The sequence below is a fragment of the Rhipicephalus microplus genome, chromosome 8 (genome assembly GCF_043290135.1).
Source record: "Rhipicephalus microplus isolate Deutch F79 chromosome 8, USDA_Rmic, whole genome shotgun sequence".
NCBI lineage: Eukaryota > Metazoa > Arthropoda > Arachnida > Ixodida > Ixodidae > Rhipicephalus > Rhipicephalus microplus.
In genome coordinates this window covers 22,635,117-22,648,470 of record NC_134707.1, presented here as the reverse complement: position 1 = coordinate 22,648,470, position 13,354 = coordinate 22,635,117, and the positions used below count along the sequence as shown (strand labels likewise).

General features: G+C 46.6%; 1 protein-coding gene across 1 annotated transcript in view; it reads left to right on the top strand.

Annotated features, from left to right (window-relative positions):
- Positions 1 to 1,465: 1,465 nt before the first annotated feature.
- LOC119164268 (uncharacterized) overlaps positions 1,466 to 13,354 on the top strand; it is a 126,347-nt gene continuing 114,458 nt past the window's right edge. Inside the window, exon 1 of the mRNA XM_075871298.1 lies at positions 1,466 to 1,796. Within this exon, the coding sequence (XP_075727413.1) occupies positions 1,715 to 1,796 (82 nt within the window). The 5' untranslated portion in view covers positions 1,466 to 1,714. The remainder of the gene's footprint in view (positions 1,797 to 13,354) is intronic.

The following is a 13,354-nucleotide window of genomic DNA, read 5'->3' as shown; positions in this document are numbered from 1 at the left end:
CAATCAAAGAGTGCTTGTCAGAGTGCTTGTGCGGTGATTGAGCGTGTGAAGGGGATTATGATGGATCAGATTGCTAGCTACGACACGCGCCAAGGCTCGACCTTGCGAGTTGTGCTGTAAATGTTCGCTAAGAGATAAAAAACATGTGCACAATTATAACGTCAGTATTCGGTCGAGTTCTTAGTTGATCGGTGAAAAATTTTCAACAGTGCGACTTGGACGCGGCCAGCGGCCTCCGCGGGTCCCCGATAGGAGTTCCCGGGAAAGCTCCTCAGGATCAAATAAAGTTCATTGTCTGTCTGTCTGTCTGCGGGAAAGAAACATAAGTGCCCGAAAAGAGAGCTGGCACGGGTAAGCGCTACCGCTTTTTATTAAGCCACGTACATCTGGCGCGCAGCGCAAAACAACATGCGACTGCCACCACACATCATCGCTAATTGATTTGATTGATATGTGGGGTTTAACGTCCCAAAACCACTATATAATTATGAGAGACGCCGTAGTGGAGGGCTCCGGAAGTTTCGACCACCTGGGGTTCTTTAACGTGCACCCGATTCTGAGCACACGGGCCTACAACATTTCCGCCTCCATCGGAAATGCAGCCGCCGCAGCCGGGATTTGATCCCGCGACCTGCGGGTCTGCAGCCGAGTGCCTTAGCCACAAGACCACCGCGGCGGGGCGCACATCATCGCTAATAAGTGACGAAATTAAACATATAATAATGAAGACTAGACAACTTTATCTTGTGACAGCATGCCCATCGGTAAGATAATCAACTTCTTTCTCGTCCAAGCCAATGGAAGGCGTGCTGATGCATGCCGCCCCCAAACGAGCAATGTGGTCACCTCCTTAATTTCTCTTGTGGACATATTTTTGATCTCGTAGATTACCTCTGTGTGATTGTAGGCAGGCAGACAACCACACCCCCTTCCAATACGCGCTAAATTGTCCGCATTTGCCGCTCCGCACACGCACGTTTTCCTTTTTCACTTTTGCTGTGTTCGCCTGCACTTTTGATGTGTTCGTCTTTTGCTTTGCGATGTCTACAAAGACTTTCAGTAATGCACAGCGCGAACCGCGCCATCCGTGCTTGAGACGCTCCATTATTGTTGTAGATCATTTTGCTAAGGTTGCACGCCAGACGCGAAAACTAGAGCTCATTCCAGAGTCAGTGCGACGACCAGTGATAAGCCTGGACAGTTCGATACGCGATGCATCTAAGACGGTGCTCTCCAACGATTACGGCAGTTTAACCGAAGGCCGACACTCTGTTTGCCTCCATTAGTGCCGTGCAGTGTCTATCTGTAATCTGACTTTCAGTTAACCGGCCACAAGTTCAGCCAGATAAATGATTTCATCTTGGAACTACCGACTGCGGCCTTCGTTGGCGTCATGACCACGTGACAATATATCGAGGCATCTCTACGGTGAATCTTCTGGCACGCGCAAAATACGATCTGACGCCAGCTCTACCTTCTTCAGACGGTGTGAAGCTTGGTGTAAGGAAGTGCTGCCACCATAGCTGTCTTCTCACATTTGTTTCGGTGGTCGTTACAGTGAGGGCGCATGGTCTCCTTGAGAAGCTGTCCAGCTGCAGAAGCAAGGACGTGCTGTGGATAACCAGCCTTCTCCGGTCAGTCCACCAGACCTGCAGAACGTTTCTCACACCAGTGAAAGCGAGGCAGCCTGAGAGCGTTCGAGGGGCTTAGTATCATGTTCCCAGCGCACATGATCGGCCGTGAAATACAGTCTTGCATCAAGAAACCTGAGGATGTAAGCTTCCAGAATCTTTTGAGTGAGTACTAGTCGTTTATTTTTCGTGTGTACAGGCTTTTTGCTACCTGAATTCGAACCTCCCGTTGCACTCGCTAAAATCGTGGTCGCGTTACAACCGTGTGAATATGTAAATGATGCGCATTTTAAACTTTCTGCACATGATGTGGTTTCGTGGTGCCTGAGGGGTCGGCCGCACCTCGGAACAAGTGGTGATGCCATGTGATGACGAAGTCCCGTGACGTCACGTCGTGGGGCGTGATAGCAACGACGTGATGATTTCGGGATGTGAGAAACTTTTCGTGACCTCAAGACCTCGTTGTGACCCCATTGAGTGACGTAATTGATGATTTTTGACCCACTAGTGTTCCCACCGATGTCGATTGCCACTTTCGGCTGTTGATGTGGCAGCTAAGTCTTTTAGCTTTAAATAACTACACATTCATAACATTGCAAAACTCACAGGCTTCCCCTTCTTCACTTTGTTTTTTTTTTCTGGTGATCGGTAGAAGGCGGTGTTCTGTTTCAACGGTTATATGCCGAAATGGGGTTGATACATTCGAATTCTTTAGCGGAACCCACGTTCTATAAGGTTTTGGCCTTGCTCGTGCGTCACTAGGGTCGAGAAAAAAAGTCCTACCACAACTCCCTTTAGATGTAGTTTAGTGCTCGGTCCTTCTTCATTTCTTTGCTTTGACGTTGACGTTTCAAGGCCAGTTTCTTACTTGTATCACTGATATCATCAACTAGCCAACACGAAAACCGATCTAAACTGGCGCATTTCCTGCTGCATGTCTAGGTCAAGTTGATCCGCGAGCTTTCAATTTATCGATAAAATATTTTTAACAGAAACAAGCTGTAGACCTTGCCGCTGCAGTACTGCAAAATCGAAAGAAAAAAAACTAATAACCCTATATATAACAGCTGTGAAGGTCCCGATTCTTCCCACGCGCGCATTGGATGCGTGGGAAGCATCGAAATGTATAGGTTGGTGGCGTCGCTTCCTCGGTGGCAAAATAGTGGGTAAATGTTGCGGGAGCAGTGGATGCAGTACACTTTTTCCACGGGGACTCTAAGTGGCCCCAACGGATGCATGGCACTGTTGTGGAACGGAGGGGAGATTTCTGGGCCACGCAGGCATTAAGAATTTGCCTGTCAGGCGTCCTTGCAACGTTCGAACTGTGAGGGCGTGGAGCAGTCTTAGTGTTGTACACACACGCACGTGCACACACTCACACACACACACACGGCAGAACATTGCAAACACAAAATGTAGCTCGCATGAGGTTCTATGGAATATCGAGCAACTCGTCAATCATAAACGATGCGCATTTTGGTGGAAAACCTCGCACCATTTTTAAAGTGCCGTGGTTCTGCGTAGGCTACTTCCCGAAATAGAGTACTGCGTTTTTTTAATTTTTTGTATGTTATTCTCTACACGTTACAGCGATCGCGTATTTGGGCAGGCACCTTGGTAAATGCGAGGCTCGTCGTAACGAGCGTAGAAAAAACGTGTGAGCGGATACAGGAAATTGAATCTCGATGTTTTCTCTGACGTCCCATTTGAAGTTCACACCCTAGATCAATCTTTCCCGTTTTCCTGGTTCAGTTGGTAATATATTTCGCTGCAGTCGAGACAAATCAAACTGCATCGTTCTATCTGGAAAACATGAATAAACATTTCAGGACGAATCAGCGTGTGAATCGCTTACCTGCACACCATGACACCAAGCGAATGTTTTGTACAGCCCTGTGCGTTGCATTTAAGTTTTAATTATGTAATTCTGTTTTGTTTAAGTGTCACGTGTGTTGCATTGCTTCTTGATTGCACCGCCTTGGAGACTAAGCAAGGGTGTCACGTAATCACGTAACGTTACGTGCCGTGACGTCACAATGACGTCATGCTCTCATGCTAATAACTTCACCAATCTTGGTGATTTGAGATGTCACGGTTACATCGCATGCTCCCGTGGTGATCGTTTATTGCGGCACTCGTCGCTGATGCCGCGGAGCACCGATGCGCATACGGTGAAGTTTCGCGTTTGATGAGTCGGTTAAGGCTCTCTTAAAAAGAAGACTAGCGATAATCTTCATCTTAGTACTTTAAAGCAACTAGGTGGTTTGCAGTCACAGTACAAAGATAGTGTTTGTATACTTTAATATACTGCCCTATATTATTTACCAATTTTTTTCTTTCTTCCATAACGTAGTCGATACTTGAAAAATGAAGAAGATAAAACGCTCTTTATTATAACTAACAAAAACGCCACTTACTTGTACAACCTGTGTATTGTCTAGCTCAATAATCAATAATTCAGTTCAATAATCGACAGCTCAAAGGACAAGTTAGCGACGACTCCCGCAGTCGATGCTAAAAATAACCGGTGCGGCAGCGTCACCATGCCACCACTCTTTAAGAAATCAAGGCGTCTGCATGAAATGGCGAGGTAAATAACAACGCTATATTGGGACAATAAGTGATTCAAACAACACCAACAGACCGTGAAGGGAAATAACAAAAGAACCATTGCAGGTTGGGGCTCCGTAAAGTTCCTCTCACATTTTTCCTGTCTTTGAGAATCGATGTCCTATAAACAGTCAATGGGGATAAGAAGCAGCAAGCATTATTTTCGGCGTGAATGTTTCTTGCCTTTTGCTTTGCCCACGATGCACATGCGCGGAATTTAGTCGAGCGTCAAGCTTATATGGAATATATAATCAGTTCAAGCAATAAAGCTTTCAGTTGTGAGTAAGCACTTCTGGTGTTCCCTTTCTTGTCCTCGTTTTTTTTTTGCGCTACATTCACGCCGTAATGAACCAGTGCCAACTCGCTCGCCTCTCGGTTTTGCTTTACTATAAGCATTCTTTGAGTTCAGTATATCACAGCCCCGCCGCGGTAGTCTAGTGACTAAGGTACTCGGCTGCTGACCCTCAGGTCGCGGGATCGAATCCCGGCTGCGGTGGCTGCATTTCCGATGGAGGCGGAAATGTTGTAGGCCCGTGTGCTCAGAATTGGGTGCACGTTAAAGAACCCCAGGTGGTCGAAATTTCCGGAGCCCTCACTACGGCGTCTCTCATAATCATATGGTGGCTTCGGGACGTTAAATTCACATATAAATCATCAATCAGTCATCATTATATTACAAATCGTAAAGCAGGCCACATAACTTCTCGGTTCAGAATAAGCTTTATTAATTGAAACGCTCTTGCTTTCATGCCATGTTGACTCGTCATATTGGTTTGTTTTCCTCAATGACCCAGTGACACGTACGTCACGTACGTCAATCCCGTCACGTACGTCGTCAAACCCTATTCGCCAGACAGTGGCACATACCCGCGGGCAGGTATGTGGCGCAGTTGATTGACACTATAGTATCTACTCAGGAACGGTGAGGACACACACGAGTAATCTGAACGCGTGAGTGCCAAGAAAAATATCACATCGGCAGCGTTACCCGACGAACGCAAATAATAGATGTCAAGGTCCCAGCAGTAATCGAACCGCCAATGGCAATCAAGTATTCTACCGCAGAGCCACACCAGGTCTCAGAACAACTTTTCAAATAGACCCTAATGTTCGTGGAACATCGATTGCGATTGCAGTGCTGGTTTATCACTAATTGGTAGTTACAATTGTGTTCTTCGATGTAACTTTTTTTGTTAAAGTAAGCTCGCACACAACAAATGCTTGCTACTATTCTCGCTTCCGCATCCTTTATTTTGTCATAGTGCAGGCAAAGTAAAAGCAGCTCTTTCCAAATGCACCCATGAATGATCGGGAGCGTTCCGAGGATTGCAAACGTAAGTGCCATCGGAGCACTGTTAATGATTGCCTTAATCAACCACGCTACGTCTGCGTTAACGGCAATAATTTATGAACTTAATGTGCAACCTTACCCCGTACATAAATCTATTACTTGTTGGTTACGTCTCGATTCATTCGTATCAGTAAGAATGACGATTCTGTTCGAAAGCTTCACGTTTCTGTGTTTTTTTGTAATTCACGTGCAGTGGTCTCGCCATGCTGTGCTTGGCGGAACTGGGTTGCTATCACGGCTGTAGTCATGGGAGGGTAGTCACAGTTCAACCTTTTTTTATATCTTTAAAACTCCAACCACGAGACTAAACAGGAATGCATGATCGTTTGACTGTAACTTGACTCGGCCACGGTGTTTTGCCAATACCCATCGCCCTATGACCCCGCAATATCATATGGTTTTCCTATCTCCCTGTCGTGCTTATATTTGATCTAACAATTCTCGGCTTGGCTATACATACAAATTGTAGTAGTTGCTATGCCATTCACGAATATCACATGTCCATGTACGAAGCGCACGTGATGCTGTCAAGGACAAAGAAGAAAACGGGTACAGAGAGAGGAAAGGCAGGGATAATAAACACTTTAGCAAGCTCGGTATAATATACCCTGCACAGGGGGAAGGGATGCGGGAAATCGAGAGAGAAAGCAAATAGAGGTACGCACGCACACACGCACGCACACATAGTCCTAGTCCTTCATTATTGTGTGGTTTACTATTAGTTTACAGCTGCTAGAGCAAGTCAACCACTAACCTTTGAGCCTCTTGTATAATCCCATATTCGCTGTGCTTTGATTTCTATCAAAACGTTGATATATATATATATATATATATATATATATATATATATATACACCTAACCCACCCCTTATGTAATTTCTCTTTCGGGAGACCCTTAAGGTAAATAAACTGAACTGAACGAAATGTCCGAGGCCCGTATAGTGTGTGAAGTTAGTGAACATTAAACAAGCCCACGTGTTGTAACTTTCCGAAGCCCTCCAGAACGGCGACTCTCATAATGTCATCGGTGTTTCGAGACGTACAAACCCTACATGTTATTAAATCGGAGTAGATGGACCTCGTAACACCTTGCCTTCGTTTAAAAGCTGCCGGCGTGGCGGGGATTTGATCCCGCGACCAGCGGGTCTCCAGTCAGGCACCATAGCCAGTGAAGCACCGCGGAGGGCGGTTTGCGTTTTCAAGAACGTTTTCCACCTCGCCATTCCTTTAAGAATGGTGTTCCGGTTCGTCCGTTCCAGTCCTGAGTTTTGCTCCGTCTATAGAGCCTCTTACAGGGTAAAAAATGCGGTAATATCGGCATCCTGGATTTCCGTACGACCTAGACACCAACATAAAAACTCGCACCCCATGCACACTTTGGGCACGTGGCACTGTCGACGATGACCTATTGCATGACCCCTTCGGTCTCTGCCGAGAAGGTTTTCCCGTTTCTTGTCTACTTCTTTCCTCAGCAAGAGCCGTTCTCCGTAGTCTTTCTACACAATCAACTCTCGGCCCGAAACCCGCGTGCTCGCACATTCGCCTCGTTGGTCCCTATACGAGAAGCAGGCCGTTCTTCCTTTACCTTCTTCAAAGATCGCCACCACGCCCGCTAGCGCTAGAAGCCGGACCGACCCTGGCAGCAGTCTGCCATTAAAAACGTGGCCTCCAAGATTTATGGTCCTTTCTTTGGGCCGTAAAAAAATGAAGAATATGTGCGCCACGCGTTCGTCACGAGTCCGAATCACGCGACAACGTGGTCAGTCGACACAGTAGGAGGAAGCTGCTTTCTCTTCAGACTCGAGAATGGGCGTCAACTCCCTTCGCCTCTTGCCTGCCCGTTCCGGCGTCCAGCTGCGTCGGTCGGGGTGCCCTAATGACCCCAAGTCATGCGAGTCTAAGGGTCATTGCGACTGACGCCAGCGCGATGCGAAAACGGGTGTGCATGACGGAAAAAAGAAAAAAGAGGAGCCCCCCGTGGAGTGTGTTCTTAAGGAGAGTTGGCGCTTCGAGTGTATACGGTGTCGGCAAATCGAACGTGGCACCCACTGGAGGCAGCTGTATAAAGGCGACTATTCGAGTATTTCGGAGGCAGTGCAGTACCACATCAAGTGCATGCAGTTTGCAATGCGTACGGTCTGGGAGGCAATGCATCGTAGATGCAGGAATCTTCTGGAGGAGGAAGCCGCTCCTCAGGAAGGGGATGGTGGATAAACACTTCTGGAAAACAAAAGCAAGATGCAAACCTACGCTTGGCCTTCTTCAAAGACACACCAAATCAATAATCACGGTGATGAAAAAAACAAAGATTTTGCTAAGCGCAATGCGCAGGCAATGTTTTCCGAAAGGCCCGTAACGTCTGGGACGATCTCTGGTTGAAATACGTGCCCTTCTTTGACCTTTTTAGGTAGCCTTGAAGCTACGGGAGTTGAATGAATGCCGCAAAGTATTGCCGCATTCCTCGCCACTCCCCCCCCCTCCCCCCCGCAAAGCGAAAAAATATTCACCAATTAACCATCTCAACCAGAGGCACGGCCCAGCCATGTGCGAACTCTTCACCTCTCGGTAATGACTTGCTTCTCGGGATCCGACTTCGACCTTCAAAAAAGTTTTCGTGATTCGTTTGTTACACAACAATCATCACTTCGTGTCATAAGCCGCAGCGAACGTCAGAGATCTGAGCCATTTTGTCTTCCGCTGCGCAAACACAAATGATTACCTTTCCTTTAACGCTTACTTCGCTTTCTTCCGAGCAGACGCAAACACGAAACGGGCAGTTGCCACAAAACAACATTCGTAGCTATACAACAAGAAAATAATGAAACAGTTCCTGCTGGAAATCCAAATAAATTGTTGGAAGATAAGGACGAAAGCTAAGCCGCTTACGGTCGCCAATCTGAGAATCTGCGGTCCGGAACGATGATACTGAAGATCCGTAAGAATGTTTACGTAAGTGTAGCAAATTCGTGGAACAAGTGACGAAAGCGACGACTTCAAAGAAAACGCTCAGTGATCGCGAAAAATGAGATGGTTGCGTTCGAGTGTCTGAAACGCTTTTGTTTTTCTGGGCGGGCCGCAATTTCGGGAATTAGAGGCCGACCATTACGAAACTGTTGCGGAGTAAATTTTTTTTTACGATACAAGCAAGTAGAGACATCATCCCGTTGGTGCAATGCTGTAGTGATGGCATGATTTTTTTCTTTCTGACTCAGTGCGTATTCTTGGTAGATAATAGTGGATGCACGAACTGGTGGTATATTGCATAACAGCATCAAAGTTCATTGGGCTGCTTTATTTCGCGGAATATTGAATTTTTCCATGTTTATGAAGTGATCGTGGCTACGAGCAATTGTCTTATTACAAAGCGAAAATATTTATATTAGCACCTATTTTATGGAGTTTTGGGATATTGTCCATCTATGTATATGCCCCCGCCAATGGTTTTCATGATAATACATAGAGTGATAGATAGGCTAGTTAGGTCATATTATGCCTAAGAGAAAGCTTTTGGAAACATAACGCCTAAGAGAAAGCTTTTGGAAACATAACCTTCCTGTCCTTCCTCATTTATTCCTCCTCCCTTTTGGAAACATAAAAAAAGAGACATTCACTCTCCTTGTACTAGTTATGGCGCTATAACAGGAACAGCACAAATACAGGCGACAAAGGAAGACAAATGTTCACACAACGAATGGCACGTACGCCCTATATAATACCCGATTCCTGTGTTTGCGATTGTAACAGAACGCCCTGCAACGGTGCTGTGCTATTTTGAACGTTTTAAGGGAAACTTCATTGGCTCATTTACGGAAGCAGCCTCTGCGGGAGTCCACGATCATCATTGCGTGCGCTGCACACGTTGTATATAGGCACTGACGTACATAAGAGATGTAACAGAATACACAACTAGCGGTGAATTAAGAAGGGCTTCAGAAGAACGACGGTCTCAACGAGTTCCCGCAAACCTAACCATTTCAACGTTCTCGGAACACCCCCCTTCCGTGTTTCTCGCACGTAATCTGACCAGTACAGTACTCCGAACGGAGTCGTCACCCTATAGGAGAGCCGTGCGCACGAAGGCCCGTAGCAACAGGTCGCTTGCCGCACGTCTAGCGGCCCCGCCTGCGTTTATATAATAGCGTACGCGCGTCTTTGCGGTGTCGGTAAAAAGACACCCGTCCACGCGAATCGCGATGCCGGCGGGCCGCACAAGCACGGAACCGTACACGAAGACATTCGATCGCGCGGCCGGTTCCTTTTAGCCCCGCTATACAGACGAGCTCGCAGACGCCGCCGTGCACCGCCAACATCCAGCCATTCATGTTCGCCGCTCGTGTCGCCGTTTCATCCTGGACAAGATGTACGCGGCGTGATTGCGTAAACAGTCCCGCTGCTCCAAACTGACGTGCGATGTTTTGGTTGTGAGCACGGGGAACGCACAAAGAGCATTTGAATATTGCTGATTCTTGCTGGGACAGATCCTGAATTTCCTTTCGTTGTTGCGCAGGCAAAGACATAGGCGCTTGCGGATGCAGTGCTGGGTCGACTAGCGGTGGTTGGTTTCGTAATTTTAAAGAAACTTAGACCACCACTAGACTGCTAAAGGTTTTTGATGAAACGATTGTTGCGGTTATACATCCCGTAACTATGATACGATTACGAGGGACTTCATAGTAGAGGACCAAGGTAATTTCGACCATGTGGTCTTGTTAACACGTGCCTAAATCTATAGGCGTCTAGTCTTACGCCTCCATCGAAATGCGGCCATCGTGGTCGGGACTTGACACTATGACCCGAATGTCGTAGTGGAGGTCTTCGTTGTATCATAACCATTAGACAAGCGGGGTGTGTGCTGAGTACATTTAGGAGAAGGCAGTGTCCTTTGGTACAGTTTCTTTGTAATGAACACCTAAAAAGATGCGAGGGTTGACGAACGATAATGAGGAATGGTTTGTGTGGGGCAGTTTTGAGCGTTAGATTGGCACTATGACCCGAATGTCACGGTGGAGACCTTCGTTGTATCATGACCATCAGAACACTGGGGTGTGTGCAGAGTACATTTAGGAGAAGGCAGTGTCTTTGGTACAGCTTCTTTGTAATGATCACCTAAAAAGATGTGAGGGCTGACGAACGATAATGAGGAATGGTTTGTGTGGGGCCGTTTTTAGCGTTAGATTGGCACTATGACCCGAATGTCGTGGTGGAGACCTTCGTTGTATCATGACCATCAGAACACCGGGGTGTGTGCAGAGTACATTTAGGAGAAGGCAGTGTCCTTTGGTACAGTTTCTTTGTAATGAACACCCAAAAAGATGCGAGGGCTGACGAACAATAATGAGGAATGGTTTGTGTGGGGCCGTTTTGAGCGTTAGATTGGCACTATGACCCGAATGTCATGGTGGAGACCTTCGTTGTATCATGACCATCAGAACACCGGGGTGTGTGCAGAGTACATTTAGGAAAAGGCAGTGTCTTTGGTACAGTTTCTTTGTAATGAACACCTAAAAAGATGCCAGGATTGACGAACGATAATGAGGAATGGTTTGTGTGGGGCCGTTTTCGCGTTAGATTGGCACTATGACCCGAATGTCATGGTGGAGACCTTCGGTGCATCATGACCATCAGACAACCGGGGTGCCTGCAGAATTCATTTAGAAGAAGGCATTGTCTTTGGTAGTTCTTTTGTAATGAACACCTAAGATACGAGGGCTGATCAGCGAGAATGAGAAATTGCTTTGGTGTGGTGCCTATAAGTGTTAGAATGGCACTACCAGTGGCAGGTATCATCGCTACTCACTCATCGATAAGGATGGACCGCTATGTCAATTTCTCGTGGCCCAGTTTATTCCTTGATTTTAGCGGGTGAAAAACATCTCAATGACCACAAAAGTCAATATTGCAAAAGTTCTCGGGAGACCCACAAGGTGACGGAAGGGTTAAGGAATGGAAAATAGACACCCACCCGTGCATGGCACGAAGCCACAAGAAAATCCGTATGGGTTTTTCAGAAATGAAAGCTTCTAAGCTGCCGAGAAAATAGCCCTGGTCCAGGGTTGAACCCGGGAACAACGCCTTATCGGGTGGTTACTTTATCAGTTCAACTAATCAGTAAGCTAGCAATCGACAGTTTTTTCAGCAATTGAGACACTTTTCTTTCTGAGAAATTCGTACGACTTTCCTTGCGGCTTCGTGCCACAGATGGGTAGTTGTTTATTTTACTTTCCCTAAAGTCAATATCACGCGATGTTATAATGTCCCTCCTTTAGCCGTGTTAACTAAAGCTGTCAGATAATGCGGTATTTATACCCCTATGTACCCAAAACTGCGTAGCACATGTAATTCAATGCTATCATTATTTTGTGTTTTATTGCAAGAGTGCAACTGTTGTTGCTTACATTGCATGCTTTGTCTGGTGTACATTATGTTGTATCCGCTGACATTGCAAACTGTTCTCAAGCAATGAACTTCGATAGAGTTGACTGTTGGTCGAGTTGGCGCTTTCACATAAATACTATCGTGGGGGCGCAACTAAACACAACAACGGGAAGGAAGATACGAGGACAGGCGCAAAAGCTGTGTCTGTCCTCGTCTGTTTCTTCCTGCTGAGTTTACTTGCATCATCACAATGATTTCTATGTTCTCAATCCATATTGTGCTTCTTTAGAACGATTGCTCTGCCCCTCCTGGTACAAACCTCGACAATAAATGCGTGCACGTGTTTGACCTTGAAGTTCAGTCAACGTGGACTGCCTCCTCCTCATCCTCTCCACACATTCGTCGTCATAGCAACAGACATGCGCAGGAGAGTCCGTGTCTCTCCTGTCCTTGTTTTCTCTGTGCGCAACCGTAGTTAGATCCTCCAAGACATGCAAAGTCCCGGTTCGTTCTCCTCTCCCGCACTACCAGAACCACCTCTCAACCGGAGCCGGCTGGCCCACTTGCCCCAAGGCCTCACCATCTGTCACGTCATTCCCGCACCGGTGGTACGGGAAGATGTACGGACAGCGGGCTACGGCATGTTTTTCGCGATAGCTTTCTGCTGTCTCTTGACAAGTTTCGTTTAACCACGCTGCACACAACTCAATCCCACAAATCACTGAAACCCCACTACTCAAACCCCACAAATCACTCACTCAATCACTCACTCAATCACTCACTCAATCACTCACTCAATCACTCACTCACTCAATCACTCACTCACTCAATCACTCACTCAATCACTCACTCACTCAATCACTCACTCACTCAATCACTCACTCAATCACTCAATCACTCACTCAATCACTCACTCAATCAATCACTCGTCACTAACTCAGTCACTAACTCAGTCACTAACTCAGTCACTAACTCAGTCACTAACTCAATCACTAACTCAATCACTCAATTACTCAATCACTCAATTACTCAATCACTCAATTACTCAATCACTCAATTACTCAATCACTCAATCACTCAATTACTCACTCAATCACTCACTCACTCACTCACTCACTCAATCACTCAATCACTCACTCAATCACTCACTCACTCACTCAATCACTCACTCACTCAATAGCGTTCAGCCGTGACCACGGCACATTTTCGTTCTTTTTTTCTCCCGTGAAGCACGGTATCTTGTTAGATCGAATCATTCCAACGCTTCATCCAAACAACTGCCCGATATCCGCCGTTACCGACACACTAGCACACCCTAATACTTGAGAGCAAGCAGCCTAACCCGGAGGCCAAAAGCAAACCTGGAATGACCACGCACATCAACCTT